The sequence below is a fragment of the Cebus imitator genome, unplaced genomic scaffold (assembly GCF_001604975.1).
Source record: "Cebus imitator isolate Cc_AM_T3 unplaced genomic scaffold, Cebus_imitator-1.0 Scaffold15, whole genome shotgun sequence".
Taxonomy (NCBI): domain Eukaryota; kingdom Metazoa; phylum Chordata; class Mammalia; order Primates; family Cebidae; genus Cebus; species Cebus imitator.
The window spans coordinates 9,860,871-9,883,386 of record NW_016107330.1 but is presented as its reverse complement, the minus strand read 5'-3'; the positions used below and the strand labels follow the sequence as shown (position 1 = coordinate 9,883,386).

At 42.6% G+C, this 22,516-nt stretch overlaps 2 protein-coding genes across 2 annotated transcripts in view; both read right to left on the bottom strand.

Moving 5' to 3' along the window:
- MICOS10 (mitochondrial contact site and cristae organizing system subunit 10) overlaps nucleotides 1-13,293 on the bottom strand; it is a 34,796-nt gene extending 21,503 nt beyond the window's left edge. Inside the window, exon 1 of the mRNA XM_017506111.2 lies at nucleotides 13,149-13,293. Within this exon, the coding sequence (XP_017361600.1) occupies nucleotides 13,149-13,212 (64 nt within the window). The 5' untranslated portion in view covers nucleotides 13,213-13,293. The remainder of the gene's footprint in view (nucleotides 1-13,148) is intronic.
- On the bottom strand, nucleotides 4,383-4,805 carry LOC108287607 (small nuclear ribonucleoprotein G-like). The gene has a single exon (XM_037730345.1). The coding sequence runs from the start codon at nucleotides 4,744-4,746 to the stop codon at nucleotides 4,558-4,560; it is 189 nt and encodes a 62-aa protein (XP_037586273.1). The 5' UTR covers nucleotides 4,747-4,805; the 3' UTR covers nucleotides 4,383-4,557.
- Nucleotides 13,294-22,516: the final 9,223 nt, after the last annotated feature.

The following is a 22,516-nucleotide window of genomic DNA, read 5'->3' as shown; positions in this document are numbered from 1 at the left end:
CTCACCGCAACCTCCGCCTCCTGGGTTCAGGCAATTCTCCTGCCTCAGCCTCCTGAGTAGCTGGGATTACAAGCACGTGCCACCATGCCCAGCTAATTTTTTTGTATTTTTAGTAGAGGCGGGGTTTCACCATGTTGACCAGGATGATCTCGATCTCTTGACCTCATGATCCACCCGCCTCGGCCTCCCAAAGTGCTGGGATTACAGGCGTGAGCCACCGCGCCCGGCCAGGCCCATGATCCTTTTAAGTGAGCTCATTTTTTTTCTCTATATGGATACCTAGTTGTTTTAGCATGGTTTGTTGAAAAGATTTTTCTTCTCCATTAAATTACCTTGTCAAAAATGAATTGACTATATATTTATGGGTCTGTTTCTGGACTTTATCCTAGTCTGCTGATTTGTATGTACACGTCTTCTCCAACATTGTCCTGTAGTTTTACTGTAAGTCTTAAAATCAGCTAATATAAAAATCTCAGCCAGGTGCGGTGGCTCAAGCCTATAATCCCAGCACTTTGAGAGGCTGAGGCGGGCAGATCACCTGATGTTAGGAGTTCAGGACCAGCCCGGCCAACATAGCAAAACTCTATCTCTACTAAAAAGTTAGCAGGGTGTGGTGGTGCGCGTCTGTAATCCCAGCTACTCAGGAAGCTGAGGCAGAAGAATCACTTGAACCCAGGAGGCGGAGGTTGCAGTAAACCAGGATCGCACCATTGCACTCCAGCCTGGGCGACAGAGCAGGACTCCGCCTCAAAAAAGAAAAAAAGAATCTCAGCCCTGTTTCTTTTTAAAAATTGCTTCGGCTATTTTGGATTGTTACATTTTCAGAGATTTAAAAATCAGCTTCTCAATTTCTATAAACTTCTTTGAGCATTACTTTTCTTGCTGGAAAAACAGTGAAAATACAAACTTCTTGAATTGCTGGGAAAGCAAAAAAGAGGTAACAGTGTACCATATATGATGGTACATTAATAGACATTCAATTAATGTTAGCTTTCTCTTTCTCTCCTTCTAGTGGCCTTTAAATAAACAGGATCCAATCTGGCAATGCCCTAACATTTCACTAGTGGGTCAGTGGCCATAGTAAAAATATTACTACACCAAACGACTTTTATAAGTAAATATTTGTGTTTTCACTTGGATTCAATACTGACATGCACTTGCCAAAGAAAGCAATTCAGCATATTTACTAATAAACTGTTACAGGCCACATTTTAGGAAAGCATAAAACCACAGCCAGAACAAAAATTTAAGTATGTTTTCAAGCTCCATATAGCGCTTAATTACATTATTCTATAATATGAACAGAAAATACTTCTCTAGAAGATCACAATGTTCTATTATTCATATTGCTGCTGCAAATGGAAAAAGTATTTTTGGTGTTTAAATATACATAAAGCAAATAAAATGTCGCTACCCAATTCAACAATTAACATGTACTAATTTAAAACCAAAACAAACAACCAAAAGCCTTTGAAATATTTAAGTATAACCTAATTGATATCACTCCATGAAATAGAGAGGTATCAGTTTGCAAACACAGGTTACCAACAGGCAATTTTTGGTGAGCCACCAATGCTTTGTGGTAACCCACATCTATCAGATGAACTGATACTTAAAGAAAAACAATAATTTGCTTTCTTTTTCCATGACTATTCAATGGTTTCTTTTAGTATTTTTTAAACATTAAAATGACTTCAAACGATTTAACTATACTTGCTTATCGAATGAATACACAAAATCTGCTGGTTAATTCTAATTCTAAGGCAAGTCGGTTGCTAAGTCTTTTACTGTCCTATTTTCTTTTTTTTTTTTTGAGACACAGTTTCACTCTGTTGCCCAGGTTGGAGTGCAATGGCACAATCTCAGCTCAATGCAACCTCCCCTTCCCAGGTTTAAGCAATTCTCCTGCCTCAGCCTCTCAAGTTGCTGGGATTGCAGGCATGCGCCACCACACCCAGCTAATTTTTATATTTTTACTAGAAATGGGGTTTCACCATGTTGGCCAGGCTGGTCTCAAACTCCTGAACTCAGGTGGCCCACCCACCTCAGGCTCCCAAAGTGCTGGGATTACAGGTGTGAGCCACCACATGTACTTTCTTAACAAGGAAGAAGTAAGGCCAAATCCTTTCTTTTCATGAAGACGAATACATGACAACCCAATAACTTTCGTCTCTCTTAACTGAACTGCATATAATTAGTGACCTATCTCAGGACACACCAGAACTTAAGAAACTACAAAATGTTACCACCCGCCTTGCCTCTCCTATTTGTCAAAAGCAACAGCACGCTCATTTATGTAGGCTTGGCATCACCTGGCTCCTCCCACTCCTGAACCTGCGTTTCAAGTTCTAGAAATATAACCTCTGTATTAGCACCATTCTCTCTCTCTTTTCCACTCCTGCTGCTCTCATCTTAGTTCATGCTTCCCCTCAGTTGATCATCTCATCTTTGGCAAGATTTTGCAATAATATACTGAACTATCTCTCTGCCCCCACATCCTAGCACTCTCTGATTCATTCTCGTCACTGCAGTGATCTTTCTGAAATCAGAAATTCAATCATGTCACTTTTCAGCTTACCATTCAATGAATTTCTTCAAAGGCTAAACACAGAGTTACCACACAACCGAGCAATTCCACTCCTACGTATATATCCAAGAGAAATGAAAACATGGCCACCTAAAAATTGGGGGGCTGGGCATTGTGTCGTGCACCTGTAATCTGAGCTACTCAGGAGGCTGAGGCAGGAGGATCATTTGAGCCCAGGAATTTGAGACTAGCCTGGGCAACACAGATCCCATCTCAAAACAAAACAAAAACATGTACACTTGATGACAGCAGCATTATTCATAAAATTAAAAAGTGTAAACAAACAAAATGTCCACCAACTGACAAATGGATAAACAAAATGTAGTACAAATATACCACACAACATTATTTGGTAACAAAAAAGAATGATGAGCAGACAAATGCTACAACATGGATGAATACTGAAAACATTACCTAAGTGAAAGAAGCCAGATACAAAAGACTCCATATTATATAATTCTATTTAGGTAAAATGTCCAGAATAGGAAATCCCACAGAGACAAAAAGTAGATTGGTGGTTGCTTGGGACTAAAGTAGGGGTGAGAGTCTGGGAGCAGGAGCAACTGTGTCCAGTGTTTCTTTTGGGGGAAGCTAAACATATTCTAAAATTAGATTGTGATGATAATTACACAATTTGGTGAATAAACTAAAATTGTACATTTGAAATAGGAAAATTTGTGGCATGAAATATATCTCAACAAAGTAGTTTAAAGAATCTCTGTAACTTCCTGCACCCCTTCTGCCTTTCCTGCCTCATCTTTTGCCCCTCCCCACATAAGTTCTTTAACCCCTAAAGGATAAAATCTCCTGCATTAACACGTGATAAATACAAGAATGGGGTTCACCTTCCTATCCTTGCAGCTGTAGCCTGTGATCCTAAAGGAGGGATTCTGCCACTGTGAACTTCCATTGTAAAAATGGAGAAAATACTTTACAAAGATATGAGATAATGATGTAAAATATAACATGCTCAGCACTGTGCCTGGCATGCAGCTAAGAGCTCAACAAGTGATGGTCATTCTCATCATTCCCAGAAGGAACCAAAGTATCCCTCTCTTCTGGGACACTTCCAAAGCTTGAAACACACTCCCCCACCTACTCCATCTATTAAATGTCTACATATTCTCCAAAATGGGGCTCAAATGTCCTTCATCCTTTTCATGTTTCTCAAGGTAATAAGCCCCTCCAAGGTAGGGCCACTGCCTATTTACCTGCGTGCCACCCCCTGCCAAGGCAAAACACCTGGTATTAAATTGTTTCAAGAAGTATACACTAATGATTACTATTATGTATATAAACTTCAATATTGATTGTCAGACCCACAATAGCCAAGAACCACAATAAGACTCACCTACAACGCACAATAGCCAAGATCAGGGTAAATGTGTTAATTATTTTAACTCTTTTAGCTCTACTCTTCAGCTACAGCCTCCAGTTTTTATTTATTTACTTGCAACAGAGTCTTGCTCTGTTGCCCAGGCTGGAGTGCAGTGGAGCAATGTCAGCTCACTGTAACCTCCACCTCCTGGGTTCCAGCGATTTTCATGCCTCAGCCTCTCGAGTGACTGGGATTACAAGTGTGTACCACCACACTCAGCTAATTTTTCGTATGTCTAGTAGAGACTGGGTTTCGCCATGTTGGCCAGGCTGGTCTCAAACTCCTGGCCTCTAGTGATCCACCCACCTCAGCCTCCCAGAAGTGTTGGGATTACAGACATGAGCCACCACACCCAGCTTCCAGTTAATATTTATTAAGTACAGGCAACGTCCTAACTGCTCTAAAGAGATTATCTCATTTTTTTTGACTATTACAAAAGTTTATTTAGCAAAAAGTCTAATATGAAAATGCACATGACCTAATTTTTGCATCATAGTAAAACAGGCCCTATGGAGAGAGGACATGGGTTTCTCTGCTGAACAGCCATTATTTATACTCGTTCCAAGGCTTCTAACATGATGATACTATTTCCTCATATTACCACCATTCCAATATTGTTCTGTTGTCCGCTAGTCGCCATCTCCACACATTCATCTATCACAAGATTCATAAAGGGATCAAATCCCCGCAATATTCCTTGGACATGTCTGCCACCATTTAATTTCAATGATAACTTCTTGTCCATAAATTTTTTCAACTCGGGAGGGTGAGCTTTGCTCATGATGGCTACTCCGCGGGCACACAGAGGCCTTGGAATGGAATCGAGATTATCTCATTTTATCCTCACTTGCAAGAACCCTCTGGGGCAAGTACTATCATTTTATTGATAAGAAAACTGAGGCTGAGAGGTATTTACTGGTTCATTTATTTCTAATGAAAAAAAATGAGGAAAAGATGGGAAAAAATTTTTGCAGTTTACCCATCTGACAAAGGGCTGATATCCAGAATTTACAAAGAACTAAAACAGATTTACAAGAAAACAACAAACAAGCCCATTCAAAAGTGGGCAAAGGATGTGAACAGATACTTTACAAAAGAAGACATACATGAGGCCAACAAACATATGAAAAAATGCTCATCATCACTGGTCATCAGAGAAATGCAAATCAAAACTACATTGAGATACCATCTCACGCCAGTTAGAATGGCGATCGTTAAAAAATCTAGAGACAACAGATGCTGGAGAGGATGTGGAGAAATAGGAACACTTATACACTGTTAGTGGGAGTGTAAATTAGCTCAACCATTGTGGAAGACAGTGTGGCGATTCCTCAAGGACCTAGAAATAGAAATTCCATTTGACCCAGCAATCCCATTACTAGGTATATATCCAAAGGATTATAAATCGTTCTACTATAAGGACACATGCACACAAATGTTCATTGCAGCACTGTTTACAATAGCAAAGACCTGGAACCAACCCAAATGCCCATCGATGATAGACTGGACAGAAAAATGTAGCACATATACACCATGGAATATTATGCAGCCATCAAAAACGATGGGTTTGTGTTCTTTGTAGGGACATGGATGCCATCATTCTCAGCAAACTGATACAAGAGCAGATCAAACACCGCATGTTCTCACTCATGGGCGGGTGTTGAACAATGAGAACACATGGACACAGGGAGGGGAGCACTACACACTGGGGTCTGTTGGGGAGAATAGGGGAGGGTCAGTGGGTGGTAGGGAGTTGGGGAGAGATAACATGGGGAGAAATGCCAGATATAGGTGATGGGGAGGAAGGCAGCAAATCACACTGCCACGTGTGTACCTATGCAACAATCTTGCATGTTCTTCACATGTACCCCAAAACCTAAAATGCAATAAAATAAATTTTAAAAAATAAATAAGGGCCGGGCGCGGTGGCTCACGCCTGTAATCCCAGCACTTTGGGAGGCTGAGGCGGGTCTTGATCACAAGGTCAAGAGATCGAGACCATCCTGGTCAACATGGTGAAACCCCGTCTTTACTAAAAATACAAAAAATCAGCTGGGCATGGTGGCACGTGCCTGTAATCCCAGCTACTCAGGAGGCTGAGGCAGGAGAATTGCCTGAACCCAGGAGGCGGAGGCTGTGGTGAGCCAAGATCGCGCCATTGCACTCCAGCCTGGGTAACAAGAGCAAAACTCCGTCTCAAAATAAATAAATAAATAAATAAATAAATAAATAAAATAAAATAAAATTAAATTAAATTAAATTAAAAAATAAAAATGAGGAAAAGAAAAAAAATGCCTGTGTATGCTGCCAGTTCACTGAACTGAATACATTCTAGGGGCTGCTTAGAAATGTTCATGGCTTGCCGTTTTCCTTGCTACTAAGTTAATGGAAAACACTGTTGTGCTTGACACACTTGGCTTGCCAGGACAGCCTGTTTCAGGAAACTCTCATAGCTTTGGGAGTTTCCCTCCACCATGACATCTCCTCCCTGCCTTCATCCTAGCTAGTCCTCTGATTCATTCTCATCAATGATTTTTCTGACATCAAAAATTCAACTGTGTCACTCTTCAGCTTACCATTCAATAAATTTCTTCAAATGCTAAAACACAGAACTGCCACACAACCTGACTTCTTTTAGAATAAACTAGAATTCCAGGCTAATACGTGGATTAGTATGACTAGATATTCCTTACTCTGGTCTCACATTGGAGCAAAACTATAGGAAATGAGACACAGCCAATTTTAAAGCTTTCCAAGTCCCATTAGGGATTCCCAGGACCTCTGTATGAATCCACAAAGTACTGGAATCAGATTGTCCTCAAAGCATCCTCTGGCAAATCCATAGTCTGAGGCCTGGCTGCTGTCACTCAAGCAACATTAACTTAGTCAAGAGGTACACAGCCTGCCAGTACTAGCCTTCAGCATTCAAGAGTAAGTTGTACCAGGACTCTGAGGGCAAAGACAGGGCTTCTGTGACTCACACTTGTGGGGCTCATAAATTCTCAAACCACAGGGAAGCAGCCCCTGGAAGTCTGTGACTATTCTCATCTCCTAAAATCTTATTTTCCCTGGGAAATTGAAAACAGACATAACTTCCCATCCAGTCCAGGGTGACAAGCCCAAGCTGAGGACCTCAGCTCTGTGGAGACCAGAACTATTAACTCTCCTATGTTGATAAGACACTCTGTCTTCTCGTCTCACTAACAAGAAATGTGTGACTTATTCATGCCCATGGGTACTAAGACAAATTATCCACACATGCAAGGAAAATAAATACCACAGCTCTTGAACTGAGAGGAGAAAGAAAGCCACAACATTCAATAAATCTGATAAAACTTAAAAGTAAATCCATAAAATAAGCAAAACCCATTAATGACGCATTCACATAAAACTAACAGAACATGCCATTCATAAAATGTAATATTCTTCACTCCTTTTTAATTTCCTGCAATGAGACTTTGGCACTACCACTTAAACCAACATCATCCCTCTACTTTTTTAAATACAAAGTGCTCTCTGGTTTATGTTTCTCAGTTGACTACTCCCCAACATTTTTAATACTACTTTATTATTAAGATCTACTGACAGTAATTTACATTCCCAGATGAAATTAAAAGTTGGTATAAGTCCCAAGAACACAAGGATACATGATCAAACATGTGAACGGGCAGAAATCTACTTTACTGGGATTTTTTGAATTAAATATTAATTCATTTAGTTAACAAACACATGCTGAGGCTGCGCATGGTGGCTCACGCCTGTAATCCCAGCACTTTGGGAGGCCGAGGCAGGTGGATCACCTGAGATTGGGAGTTTGAGACCAGCCTAACATGGAGAAACTCCTTCTCATTTAAAAAAAATAATAATAAAAAATAAAAATAAACACACGCTGAGTAGCAAATATGAACAGAGAACAGTCTACAAAATTCTCAGCAATACAAGTCATTCATTTAACAATAATTTTTTCCTCTAAACCAGGGGTTAGCGGATCAACAGTGAACAAAACAGCCTCTGGTTCTTATGATGTTTACACTCCACAGAGAAGGAACACTCAAGTAAAAAAATCAATTACAAATTTCAAACGGTGAAACATGCTATTAAGAAAAATGTGATAAAAAATAAACAGGAAACCTAGGAACTTCTTAAATGCTACCCTCAGGGTTACTAAGGAAAAAAGACCTACCAATGTCAAACTTTTATAGATGAACTAGGCAATCAATGTATGTGCTGGCAGTGGCAGGAACAAGAACAGAGGTCAAAAAGAAAAGTTAAAATGTGACAGGAATAAAGGAAAAGAAAGGACCAAGGGCTGAAAGAAAGGAAAAAAGAGAAGCAGATGTGGAACAAGTAAGGGCCCACTGTACCCATCACTCAGAGCTCCCATCCAAGAAGAGGGCAATATGGGTTTTAATTTTTGCTGTTGTTTTTGGATCCACTGGCTTAATTTATCTGGTCAAATCATACTAGAAATCATCTATTCGTCCACACTATTTGATATAAAATAAATAGATATTTTAAAACCTGGATTGACAGGTAAAATAGAACTGCTTTTCTTTTGTCTTTTTTTTTTTGAGATACAGTCTTACTCTGCCATCCAGACTGGAGTGCGCAGTGGTGCAATCGCAGCCCACTGCAGCCTCAACCTCTATGCTCAAGCGATCCTCCCACCTCAGCCTCCCAAGTGGCTGGTACACAGGTATATGCCACCACACCCAGCTAATATATATATTTTTTGCAGTGATGGGATCTAACTATGTTGCCCATGCTGGTCTCCACCTCTTGGGCTCAAGAGATCTTCCTACCTCAGACTCCCAAAGTGCTGGGATTACAGACATGAGCCACTGTACCTGGCCTAGAATTGTTTTCTTAAGATAGTAATGGGGGCAAGGATATTTATAAATAAATGTATCTCCTCCTACAGGACAAAATCATATGATAACTTTCTATTAAGATATTATTCAAGCCTCAGGTGAAAAGATCCTTGAAGAATACTTTTTTAAAGAACCAGTGCCTAAAGTACACACTTAAGAAAGTTATTTAACTCAGCTATACAACATCTATGCTAAACGCAAGTGATTATAATGGTCATCTTACAGCAAACTGGTGGGAAAATAACCCTGGTGAACCCTGGAAGCAAAACAATTTAGATATAAGACAACCAAACACAGAAGGACTCAGAGAAGTTGCTGTCCATTCACCATGGCTTCCCTTCAGCCTCTGCCAAGCCAGAGTATGAAATTATCAAGATGGACCAGGTGTGGTGGCTCATGCCTGTAATACCAGCATGCTGGGAGTCCAAGGTAGGTGGATTGCTTGGACTCTGAGTTCAAGACCAGCCTGAGAAACATGGTGAAACCCCAACTCTATAAAATATATAAAAATTAGATGGGTGTGGTGTTGCATATCTATAGATACTCAGGAGGTTGAGGTGGGAGGATCACCTGAGCCCTGGTGGTTGAGGCTGCGGTGAGCCATGATTGCATCACTATACTCTAGCCTGGGGGACACAGTGAGACCCTGTCTTAAAAACAACAACAAAACCCACAATGAAATTATTAAGATGGAGATGAAAGCCTGCATTTGCCTTTTCTCCCTGTCTGTATCTTCCACTAAACCTCTTATCTATCTTATGATAGGCTGCCATTCCCTGAGTCTTCATCTCTCTTTTGAAATACCAGAAAAGTAAGCAGCCAAAGAGGTTTAAAAGAGTTCCAGAACCTCACTACCTAGAGAAAACAGGAAGCAATACACTCATTGTGGAAGAGCATCCACCTTCATGGTCTCAAAGACCACTCAGGCTAAAGCCTCCCCTGCCTCTTCTCTCTTCTGTCCTCTCTCAGCCCATCACTAACAGGACAACTCCCTTATTTCATAGATAGGAAAAAAAGTTTGAAATTTCTCAAATATACCCATTTATTCCAGTCTAACAGGTCAGACTTTTATCACCTCACAATCATAGTACCGCTAGTTTCCGCCACTCCAAATTCATTCTGCCAGAACAATCATACCAAAATTTCATTTACTAGGTTGGCACAAAAGTAACTGCAGTGTTTGCCGTTTTTTTTTGTTTGTTTGTTTATTTGTTTGTTTTTTAATGGCAACCTAATACATCACATCAATTCCACTGAAGGCAGTTAAATGTCTCAAGCTTCTCTATTTGCCCACTGACTTGACACATAGCTCAATAAATATTTGTTGCTTGAAACCATCCCGTGATTCCCCACTAGCCTATGCCTAGTGAGCCCTGGAAGGAAATTTTTAAGGCAGAGGTGTTGACATGCAGAATGCATGTGAAAAAGTCAACGGGCAACTCAAACACCTCTAAGATAAAATGGAATCTCTCTAAGACATTTCACAGTTCTGGCTCCACCTAAATCAGCCCTCTTTACACTGAAATTAGGATGCCTGGGTTCTAAGCCTAGCTCCTCCACTTCTGGCTATTTAGCCTCTCTGCGCTTCAATTTACTCCTCATAAAAATCCAACTTGGCCTTTGCTCCAGTTCTTCCATCCTGACTATTCAATCCCAAGCCATTCTACAAAGGTCAGCTGAAAGCCCTTCCACACTCTTACTGAATGACCTGAGCCCATCCCTCCACTCACTTAATATTCAACCCTACAGCAAAAGAGTCTGAATCACTCATTTTAACTTATACCTGAAATCATATATTACTTTGCCTCATCTACTTACTCCACATGTGTATGCCACACCCCTACCAATGTTCCACTCACGAGAGACAGAGTGACACTATTCACTGCCTCATGTGGTCTTTAGTAGCACAACAATATTAATATCAACAACTACTGGCTGGGTGCAGTGGTTCAAGCTTGTAATCCCAGCACTTTGAGAGGCTGAGGAGGGCAGATCACTTAAGCCCGGAAGTTTGCAACCAGTCTGAGGACCATGGCAAAACACCATCTCTACTAAAAAAATACAAAAATTAACTGAGCATGGTGGTGCACGCTGCAGTCCCAGCTAGTTGGGAGGCTGAAATGAGAGGATCACTTGAGCCCAAGGAGATGGAAGTTCCTACGAGCCAAGATTCCACCACTGCACTCCAGCCTAGGTGACAGAGTGAGACCCTATTTCAAAAAATAAAAATAAATAACTATTACGAGTCTGGCTTGTGTCTGTATTTCCAGCATTTTGGTAAGCTGAGGCAGGAGGATCACTTGAGCCCAGGAGTTGAGAGATCAACCTGGGCAACATAGGGAGACCCTGCCTCTATTAAAAAAAAAAATTAATTAAAAATAAATATAAATAAAATAAAATACATAAAAAATTTAAAAAACCCAGTTATTATGACTACCATTTACTGAATACATAAAACGCCAGACACTGTGCTAAGTAGCTTATGTATTTTTCTGTCCTTTACTTTTCCTAATGCTTTTAGGTAAGTCTCTTTTTATTACCATTTCACAGTTGAAAAAGAGACCTTACCCAAAGCTACAAAATTAGTAAGGATGGTAAAGAAGAGAGAGAGAGTGGATGATTTGAACCCAGCTCTGTCTACCTCCAAAGCTCCTTCTTTTTCTTTTTGTTAAAAGAAGGCTCTCACTTTGTTGCCCAGGCTGGTCTCCAACTCCTGATCTCAAATGATCTGCCCGCCTCAGCCTCCCAAAGTGCTGGGGTTACTTCGCCCAGCTCAAACCCCATTCTTAACTACATGATATTATCTAGTAATTACTTTGATCATTTCATATCTAGGTGTTAAGTCTTCTCTCTGCACTGCAAGCTGTTAATAGTAACAAAATGAAAGTGACCGTTTAGCTGCTTTCAAAATAACCCACACCTAAGTGATCCATATTCAAGCCTTTACACAAACTAACTCATTTAATCCTCCCAACACTCTATGAGACAGTAATAATTATTACTGCCAATTTCCCAATAGGAAACAGGCACAGAAACGTTAAATAACTTGCCCAAATCACTTGACTGTTAAGTGCTGAATTCAGAGGTGAAATGGTAAGTGATAAACTGTTTCATTTATTGACTCACTCTACAATTTTTATTTTATTTTATTTTTTAAAGATGGGGTTTCGCCATGATGGCCAGGCTGGTTTTGAACTCCTGACCTCAGGTGGTCCACCCACCTCGGCCTCCCAAAGTGCTAGGATTACAGGCGTGAGCCTCCGCACCCAGCCTACAATTTTTATTAAGCACTCTTTTAGGGGCTGGGGATGCAGCAGTGACGAAATCAGAAAACATCCCTGCTCTCATGGAGTATGCAATCTTATTTCTCAACACATTCTTTCAAAGACACAATCCTAAATCCTCTTAAATACCCTCAGATTACCACACAAAAATATCACATTTGGATAATAAAAATTAGTATCGAAGAAGGCGCATGGGACTTGACCCCATAAAACGTGGGTTAAATCCCTAATTTTGCCATTTGTTAGATGTGACTGTGGGCAAATTCCTTCACCTGACTCTCCATTTCATAACCTGTAAAAAGATTATTTCGCACAATGAAGACAATATACCCTCAATAAACGAGTTTCCTCTCTCCTCCCCACCATACAGTGACTTCATAATTTGTGCCGTCACTGAGCACGTGTTAAAGGACTACGCAGAGTTCCATTAAGGTCTGAAAGTGAACAAATGCTTTCCAGCCCAATTCTCACTCCAGATCATAATCCCTCTGTCTCTAAGTCCAGGCCCCAGACTACTCTGATGCAAATAAATAGGTGACAGGTGGGGAATGACAGCTACTCGCATCAGGGCCTGGCGGTGTCTATGAAACGCTCCAGGTGACCTTCTCCAGAAGGCACTTTGGTTTCCGCCGGGGAGCAGCGTGGGCTCCGGAGCCGGTTCCCCGCCGCGTGCCAGGGGATGCAGCACCCGGGAGGAGAACCCCGAGGCTCTGGCAGGAGGCTGTGCCCCGACACGGTCTTCCATTCAAGAGCTCTGCGACCCACCTGCCAACCCCGACCGCCTCCTAGGGGCTGCAATTCCACCCCCACCACCCGCACCAGGGCGGCTGCCCCGGCTCCTCGGGCCTGTGCCCGCCGCCCGAGTGACCTCCCGCCGGGGTTTGGGCGGCTCGCCTTGACCGGAGGGGCCGGAACAGGCCGGGCGGCCTGACCTCCCGTGAGGCTTCCCTTCAGCCCTCCTGGGCAGCTCAGCCTGGAGCCGGCAGCTCGGAAACCGGCCGGGCGTGCCGGAGCGAGAAGCCCCTTACCTATCTTCACAACCGCATCCGCCAGGCACCGGTCCCACTTCCTGCCGAGCTCCGACTCCGACATGTTCCCCACCCGCGCCTCCAGCTTTCCTCTCAACCTGCCCCCGCGCTCCAACTCCCGCAAGTCTCGCGAGAGCTGGAAACAAGTTCCAGGCCGGGAAGGCCGAGGCAGCCGCTCCAGATATCGCGAGATGATTCGCTGTTTCCCTCCCTTCCGGTTTTTTTTCAGTTGGTCGTCAGGGTGACGAGTCGCCTCTGGAGGCTCGAGGTGACCCTGACCTTGGGGCTGAGCCTCAGGATTGCGAGGCTGACAGTTTCCTAGGCGTCACCCCGAGCCCTGTCCAGGCCTTTCCTCCGCACCAACGCGCGACATTGGCCCAGTACCCAGGGCAAGAAATCCCCCGGGCAATAGAGGGCACAGCACTTGATTTATTCATTCATTAACGTACTCACCTTCACTTTCCCTACTCATTCATTCACAGTTTTTTTGCATCGGAATTCCCGCCTGCACCACTAACACCGAAACTGCTCTGGCAAAGGTCACCTGCTGCCAAATCAAATAGACGCTTTTCTGACCTCTGTACAGCATTCCACATAATTGTCCCTCCCTCTGGAACCGCCCTTGCTCCTCCTCTATTCATTTCATGCGCATAACACCACACTTTCCTTCTCTCCACCTCTGCTGTTGTCTTTCGGTTTCCTCCAGGGCTGCTGTTTCTCTGTCAGCTGTTTTAAGGAGCGTTAGTTCCTAAGCTTCCATCGATTCTGTTTTCACCCTACAGACTCTCCCTGAGTAATTGCAAACACTACCAAATTATATCTCCAGGTAAAACGTCTACCTCAGGCTTCCTATCCATGTGTATATTTACACACACACACACACACACACACACACACAGGGTGCCCTCTGTATCTGTGGGTTGCGCATCCATGGATTTAACCAACCATGGACCAGAAATACTTTTTTAATCAAATAAAAAATAATTAAAAATTTAAAATACAGAACTATTTATGTAGCATTTACACTGTATTAGGTATTTTAAGTAATCATGAAATGATTTAAAGTATATGGGAGCCAGCGCAGTGGCACGTGGCTATAGTCCCAGCTACTTGAGAGGCTGAGATGCAAGGATTGCTTGAGACTAGGAGATCGACTTCATCTCTTAAAAAAAAAGATTTTTTAAAAGGATATGGGAGCATGTGTGTAGGTTATATGCAAATACTACACCATTTTATATATGGGACTTGAGCATCCTGAATTTTGGTAACTGCAAGATCCTGGAACCAAATGCCCACAGCTGTCGAGAGAGAGTGTATATATATCTAGCCTACTGGCCAGTGTCATTGATTTTAGTCTTCCATCCTACCAACAAATATAAATCTGGCCATGTTATGCCTCTGATTAGAAGCTGTCAATTAAGGCCAGGAGCAGTGGCTCACACCTATAATCCCAACACTCTGGGATGCTGAGGTGGGAGGATTGCTTGAGGCCAGTAGTTTGAGACCAGCTTAGGCAGCATAGTGAGACCCCTGTCTCTACAAAAAATTTTAAAAATTAGCCAGGCATAGTGGTGTGTGCCTTTAGTCCCAGCTACTTGGGAGGCTGAGGTGGGAGGATCACTTGAACTAGGAAGTGGAGGCTACATTGAGCCATGTTCATGCCGCTACACTCCAGCCTGGGCATCAGAATGAGACTCTATCTCAAAAAAAAAAGCTGTCAATGGCTCCCATTCATACACTGGATCTATTCAAGCTTCAACACTGCACTGATTCTAGGAAGCCTGCTCAGGTAGAGCTTAGAGCTGCCTGCCTCTTTTCATTGTCCCACTAGTCTGCCTACCCACATTGAATTCTCTACCTAGTACTGAAACACCTGGCTATAGATGTTATCTGCTAGAAGTTGCCCCTTTGTCTTCATACTTCCAGTGAGAGCACCATGCTTTGGACAGTAGGGTCTTCTATGAAATATTCGTTGAACTGAATTGAATTCATTCACCTATTTATTTGTTTATTTTTGAGACAGAGTTGCATTCTGCCGCCCAGGCTGGAGTGCAGTAGCTCTATTTCAGCTCACTGCAACCTCCGCCTCCTGGGTTCAAGCAATTCTCCTGCCTCAGCCTCACAAGCAATTGGGATTACAGGCTCCCACCACCACACCCAGCTAACTTTTTGTATTTTTTTAGTAGAGATGGATTTTTGTCATATTCGCCAGGCTGATCTTGAATTCCTGACCTCAAGTGATCCACCCACCTCGGCCTCCCAAAGTACTGGGATTACAGGTGCTGTTTAACTATTATTTGCAAATTTAACAGCAAAACTCTGTTGCACCAGACTTTGCTAGAAGTCTCTTCCTTGAAGATAACTACTTCTATGACCACCATTCTCCTAGTTCTCTTTTTTATTTATTTATTTATTTATTTATTTATTTATTTATTTATTTATTGAGAGTGAGTCTCGCTCTGTCACCCAGGCTGGAGTGCAGTGGCGCAATCTCAGCTCCCTGCAACTTCTGCCTCCCAGGTTCAAGCGATTCTCCTGTCTCAGCCACTGGAGTAGTTGGGATTACAGGCACATGCCACCACACCTAGTTAATTTTTGTATTTTTAGTAGAGATGGCGTTTTGCCATGTTGGCCAGGCTGGTCTCGAGCTCCTGACTTCAGGTAATATGCCCGCCTCGGCCTCCCAAAGTGCTGGAATTACAGGTGTGAGCCATTGCACCTGGCCCTATTACTCTTATTTCTTAAATTTTTATTTGCTTTTCCTTTTTTAGAGAGGTGGGGTTTTGCTATGCTACCCAGGCTGGTCTCGAACTCCTGGGCTCAAGCCATCCTCCTGCTTTGTCCTCCTAGAGTGCTAGGATTACAGGCATGAACCACCATGTCTGGCCCCTTCACCTAATTCTCATCAGAGCTACTTACCAGATGATTTGTGTTTTTAATAATTATTTTTTATTTTAATAACTGTAATTATTTGTGGGTCTTTTGGATTTTGGCTGTGAGCAAACTGAGAATGGAGGCTGTGCCATTTCTGTATCCCTAATGCTTAGCAGAGAGTTTGGTATATGTTGGATTCTCAATAAATACTTCTCGAATGGACATAAAAATGAATAAATATATAAACAAATGATTTGGTGAATCAGAAAGAGAAAAAGTCCCTGTTCTGGGTAAACTGTATAGTGTAACATTTGTGTTGAAAAAGAAAATTCAAGGCTGGGCATGGTGGCTCACCCTTGTAATCCCAGCACTTTGGGAGGCTGAGGCAGGCGTATCACCTGAGGTCAGGAGTTTGAGACCAGCCTGACCAACAGGGTGAACACCCATCTCTACTAATACAAAAATTACCTGGGCATGGTGGTGCGCACCTGAAATCCCAGCTATTCCAGAGCCTGAGACAGGAGAATTGCTTGAACCCGGGAGGTGGAGGTTGTAGTGAGCTGAGATCACACTACTGCACTCCAGCCTGGATGACAGAGTGAGACTTCGTCTCGAAAAAAAAAAAGAAAGAAAGAAAAGGAAAATAAACTTCACTAAAATACCTATGACATGGCTGGTGTAACGGCTCATGCCTGTAATCCACTTTGGGAAGCTGAGGTGGGAGGATCACTTGAGCCCAGGAGGTCAAGGCTGTAGTGAGCCATGATGGTGCCACTGCACTCCAGCCTGGGCGGCAGAGCGAGACTCTTTCTCTAAATAAATAAATAAATAATACATACGATGTGTCATAAATAGCTCCAGGCACTTCGCATAATTTCATTTATCCTAACAGCAGGTTGAGATTAGTATCTTCATTTTCAGATTTGGAAACTGAGTCTCCGAGAAGTTAAGCAACACAGAAGATGCACAAAGCTCTGCATTGTGCCGATTTAAAACTGACAAAGATATTTTTATTGGATTCAAGAGAGTTGTAAACTCTTGCAGAAGGTAGAGAGCAAATTGCAAAAGCAATCGGAGGCAGATGTGATAGCATGAATCTGGAGCCAGGCTCTCTGGGTGCAGATCCCAGCTTCCCCATTTCCTAGCCTTCTATTATTCTCTTTTCCCACCATTCCTTCCTCAATACAATGTTATGTTCATTGCTGTGTCCCTAGCCCTACAACGTTATTGCACACATAGTGATTGCTTGATAAATATTTGTTGGTTGAATGACTAAAATGAATGAAAACGCTGGAGTTTTTATACTTCTTGAAGAACAAAGATTAATCCAAGTGGGGAAAAATACTTTTTTTAAAAAAACAGCAATACACTCATTATATGCCTCTTAGTTATTAAATATTTTTTTTAGTTACATTCAGAATGATTAAAAATAGGTTTCTCATTGCTGGGATTACAAACATGAAAAGGAGGAAAGCTAGAAAGAACTCTGAGCTGGCCGGGTGCGGCGGCTCACGCCTCTAATCCTAGCACTTTGGGAGGCTGAGGTGGGTGGATCACCTGAGGTCAGGAGTTCAAGACCAGCCTGGCCAACATGGAGAAACCCCATCTTTTTTTTTTTTTTTTTTTTTTTTTTTAAAAAAAGAACTCTGAGCTGCTGAATTGGAATTGAAAGTGTCAGTATGACCTCATGGTATTTAACATAATAAAGATAAGAAAGTACTCAGACGAGATAGTGACATGTCAAAGTATTTTATTTGTTTATGTTATTTAGGGACAAAACCTCATTTTGTTGCTCAGGCTGGAGTGCAGTGACACGATCATCGGTCACTGCAGCCCCAAACTCCTGGGCTCAAGTGATCCTCCCGCTTCAGCCTCCCAAGTAATTGGACTATAGGCACATACCACCTGGCCCGTTGTTAGAGACAGTCTCTCTCTGTCAGAATGCAGTGGTGTAATCTTGCAAGCTCTACCTCTCAGGCTCAAGCGATCTTCCTACCTCAGCCTCCCAAGTACCTGGGAATACAGGTGCATGCCACCACACCTGGTTGATTTTTGTATGTTTTGTAAAGATGGGGTTTCACCATGTTGCCCAGGCTGGTCTCAAACTCCTGGGCTCCAGCAGTCTTCTCACCTCAGCGTTCCAAAGCGTTGAGGTTATAGGCGTGAGCGACCGCGCCCAGCCCGAACTGCTTCAGTAACTACAAACTGCCTAAAATAGTGCTTGGCTCCTAATTGGAATTCTTGTAATTCATTATTATTATAACACTTCTCTTAATTGTCTGGAACAGGTTTCACAAAGATAGAAGTTTGCATTTCAAATGAGTAAAGACAGACTCCTATAATAGCAAGAGAGCCAACATCTTTTTACACTGTATTGAAGAAAAATAAAAAACCAAAGACGGTTACATAGATAGCCTAGACTTTAGTCTCAACTGGTTAATCAACTAAACATAAACTCTTTGTTTAGTTTACTGGGTTGTAAATCCAACTTCATTAATATCACTTAATTAGAATGTTCTATACCTCAGCACCTGGATAAATACAGGTCTTTTAGATGCCAGTGACTTTTTTCATGGTTTCTCTTCAATTAAAAACTAATTTCTTCGGCTGGGTGCAGTGGCTCATGCCTGTAATCTGAGCACTCTGGGAGGCCAAGGTGGGAGGATCGCTTGAGCTCAGAAGTTTAAGACTACCCTGGGCCACATAGGGAGACTCTGTCTCTACAAATAATGAAAACATATAGCTGAGTGTGGTGGTGCACACCTGGAGTCCCAGCTAGTTGGGAGGCTGAGGCAGGAGGATCACTTGAGCCCAGGAAGTCAAGGTTGTAGTGAGGTGATCATGCCACAGCATTCCAGCCTGGATGACAGAGCAAGACCCTGTCTGAAAAAAAAAAAAAAAAAAAAAAAAAAAAAAAAAAAAAAGAAAAAAAAAAAAAAAAAAAAAAAAAAAAAGAAGAAGAAGGAATAAGAAGAAGGAGAAGCAAAAGGAGAAGGAAAGAAAAGAAAACCCTAATCCTTTCCTTAAAGAAGAGTCACATTTTTTTTTTATTGTTGTATTACATTTCTTCTTTTTCCAAGAGGGGTCCTATATCATGTTATTCCTTCAGGAATACGTTCAGAGTCAAAATCTACTACATAACTGCTTTGTTTGGTTCCAAAGCCCAGGGACCCCCTCCCCTTTTTAATGTATGTGTATATATGAAATATTCCAAACATTCAGAAAAGTGCTGAAAACATGGCCAGGTGTGGAGACTTACGCTTGTAATCCCAACACTTTGGGAGGCCAAGGTGGGAGGATTGCTTGAGTCCAGGAGTTCGAGACCAGCCCTCGTCTCTACAAAAAAATCAAAAAATGAGGCACGAGGATAGCTTGAACCCAGGAGGTTGAGGCTGCAATGAGCCATGAATGCATCACAGCATTCCCGCCTGGGTGACAGAGTCAGACCCTGCCTCAAAAAAATAAAATTTATTAATTAATTAAAAATTTGTTGGGTGTGGTGGCAGGTGGCTGTAGTCTTAGCTACTTGGGAGGCTGAGTCCAGAGGATTCCCTGAGTAAAGGAGTTCAAGGCTACAGTGAGCTATGATCACACCACTGCACTTCAGCCTGAGCAACAGAGCAAGACCCTGTCTCAAAAGAAAAGTGATAAAAAACATAAATACAGCTTCACAAATTGATATAAAATGAACATTACTAGAACCCCAGAAGCCCTTTCTCTGTGTGTTCTTCACCAGATCCAAACTGCTCCCTTCTTGCCAAGGGAGGATAGCATAACTACCATCTTGACTTTTTTTTTTTCCAGATAGGGTATCACTCTGTTGCCCAGGTTGGAGTGCAATGGTGCAATCAAGGCTCACTGTAGCCTCGACCTTGAGGGCTCAAGCCTCCCGCCTCCAACTCCCAAGTAGCTGGGGCTACAGGCACATGCCAGCATGTCTGGCTAATTTTTTGCTTTTTACTTTTTGTAGAGACAGGGCCTGCTTTATTGCCCAGACTGGTCATGAACTCCTGGGCTCAAGTGATCCTCCCATTTCAGCCTCCCAAAGTGCTGGGATTATAGAAGTGAGCCACAGCACCTGGTATATCTTGACTTTTATATTAACCATTTGCTTGTTTTTCTTGCAGTGTTACTACCTGGTTATATATCCTTAAGCAATGTAGTTTAAATGACAGGGCATGGTGGCTCGCTCCTGTAATCCCAGCACTTTGGGAGGCTGAGGCAGGAGGATCGCCAGGTCAGGAGATTGAAACCATCCTGGCTATCACAGTGAAAACCCTGTCTCTACTAAAAATACAAAAAATTAGCCCAGCATGGTGGCATGCACCTGTAGTCTCAGCTACTTGGGAGTCTGAGGCAGGAGAATTGCTTGAACCCAGGAGGCAGAGGTTGCAGTGAGCCGAGATCACACCACTGTACTCCAGCCTGGGTGACAAAGCAAAACTGCATCTCCAAATAAATAAATAAATAAATATTTATTTATTTTATATATAAAATAATTTTATATGTATACTGAGAGAGAGAGAGAGAGAGCTTAATTTTGCCTAATTTTGAACTTTGCTTAAATGAAATCATATAATCTATATGTTGTGGTATTCAGTTTATCTTCCTCATCAGTATCCATGCTTTTGTATGGAACTATAATTCATTACTTTTCATTGCTGTATCATATTTCATTATATTCTGTCCACAATGTATTTATTCTGCTGTCCATGGATACTTGAGTTGTTTCCAGCTTGAGACTATTTTTTTTTCTTTGAGACTGAATCTCCCTCTGTTGGCCAGGCTGGAGTACAGTGGCATGACCTCAGCTCACGGCAACCTCTGCTTCGTGGATCCAGGAGATTCTCCTGCCTCAGGCTCCTAAGTAGCACAGACTACAGGCGTCCGCCACCACATCCAGCTAATGTTTGTATTTTTAATAGAGACGGGGTTTAGCCATGTTGGCCAGGCTGGTCTCAAATTCCTGACCTCAAGTGATGTGCCCACCTGGGCCTCCCAAAGTGCTGGGATTATAGGTGTGAGCCACCGTGCCTGGTCTTAGCTTGAGACTATTGCCAACACGTCTTCTCATTCTTGAATGTATATCCTGATACACACTGGCATTGATATATACATAGACAGGGTCTCACTCTGTTACCCAGGCTGCAGCGCAGTGGAATAGTAGGCTCACTGCAGCCTTGACCCGTCGGGCTCAGGCAATCCTCTACCTCAGCCTCCTGAGTAGCTGGGACCACAGGTGGTGCATGCCACCCTGCCCAGCTAATTTTGTATTTTTTTGTGGAGACGTGGTTTTGCTATGTTGCCCAGGTTGGTCTCAAATTCCTGGGCTCAAGGGATCCACCATTCCCAGCCTCCCAAAGTGCTGGGATTATAGGTGTGAGCCACCATGCCTGGGCCAATTGGCATATATTTTTATAGCATATATAAGTCAGGAGGGTGATAGGGTGTGCATACCTTCAGCTTCACTCAATATGGCCAAATTTTATCCCAAAGTGATTGTACCAGTTTACATTGTCCCCAACAGTGTACGACTGACTATTCCTGTAACTCCACGTCCTCACCAACAGTTGGTTTGTAATGAGTTCAATATTGTTGCCAGTCTGGTAGGTGTGTAGCAGTATCTCATTAGTCCTTGCTCTTTCCTGTGAGTGAGCCACTAGTCATGTACTCTGAATATATAATGTAGCAGGACTGGGGGATTCCAATCAAATCAAAGGGGCCCTGAAAGAGCAGAGAAGATGACAGGGACATTTTGCTAATGTAATGCCTTGCCAACTTGAAATAGGTGTGCTTGGTTAAATAGTGTCCCCCCAAATTTGTGTCCTTCCTAGAACCTCACAATGTGACCTCATTTGGATATAGCGTTGTCAAAAACGTAGTTGGCGGAGCGTGGTGGCTTATGCCTGTAATCCCAGCACTTTGAGAGGCCAAGGCAGGTGGATCACCAGAGGTCAGGAGTTCGAGACCAGCCTGAAATTCCTGAATTTCACCATGGTGAAATTCCATCTCTACTAAAAATACAAAAATTCTCTGGGCTTGGTGGGAGGTGCCTGTAATCCCAACTACTAGGGAGGCTGAGGCAGGAGAATTGTGTGAACCCAGGAGGCAGAAGTTGCAGTGAGCTGAGATCACACCACTGTACTCCATCCTGGTTGATAAAAGCAAAACTCCATCTCAAAAAAAAATGTAATTAGTTAAAATTAGGCCAGGTGCTGTGGCTTACACCTATAATCCCAGCACTTTAGAAGGCCAAAGTGGGAGGATTGCTTGAGTCCAGGAGTTTTGAGACCAGCCTGGGAAATATAGTGAGACCTTGTCTGTACAAAAATTTTTTTAAATTAGCCAGGCATGGGAGTGCACACCTGTAGTCCTAGCTTCTTGGGAGGCTGAGGTGGGAGGATCACTTGAGCCTAGGAAGCAAAGGTTGTAGTGAGCTAAGATTGCACCACTGCACTCCAGCCTGGCGACAGTGAGACCCTGTCTCAAAACAA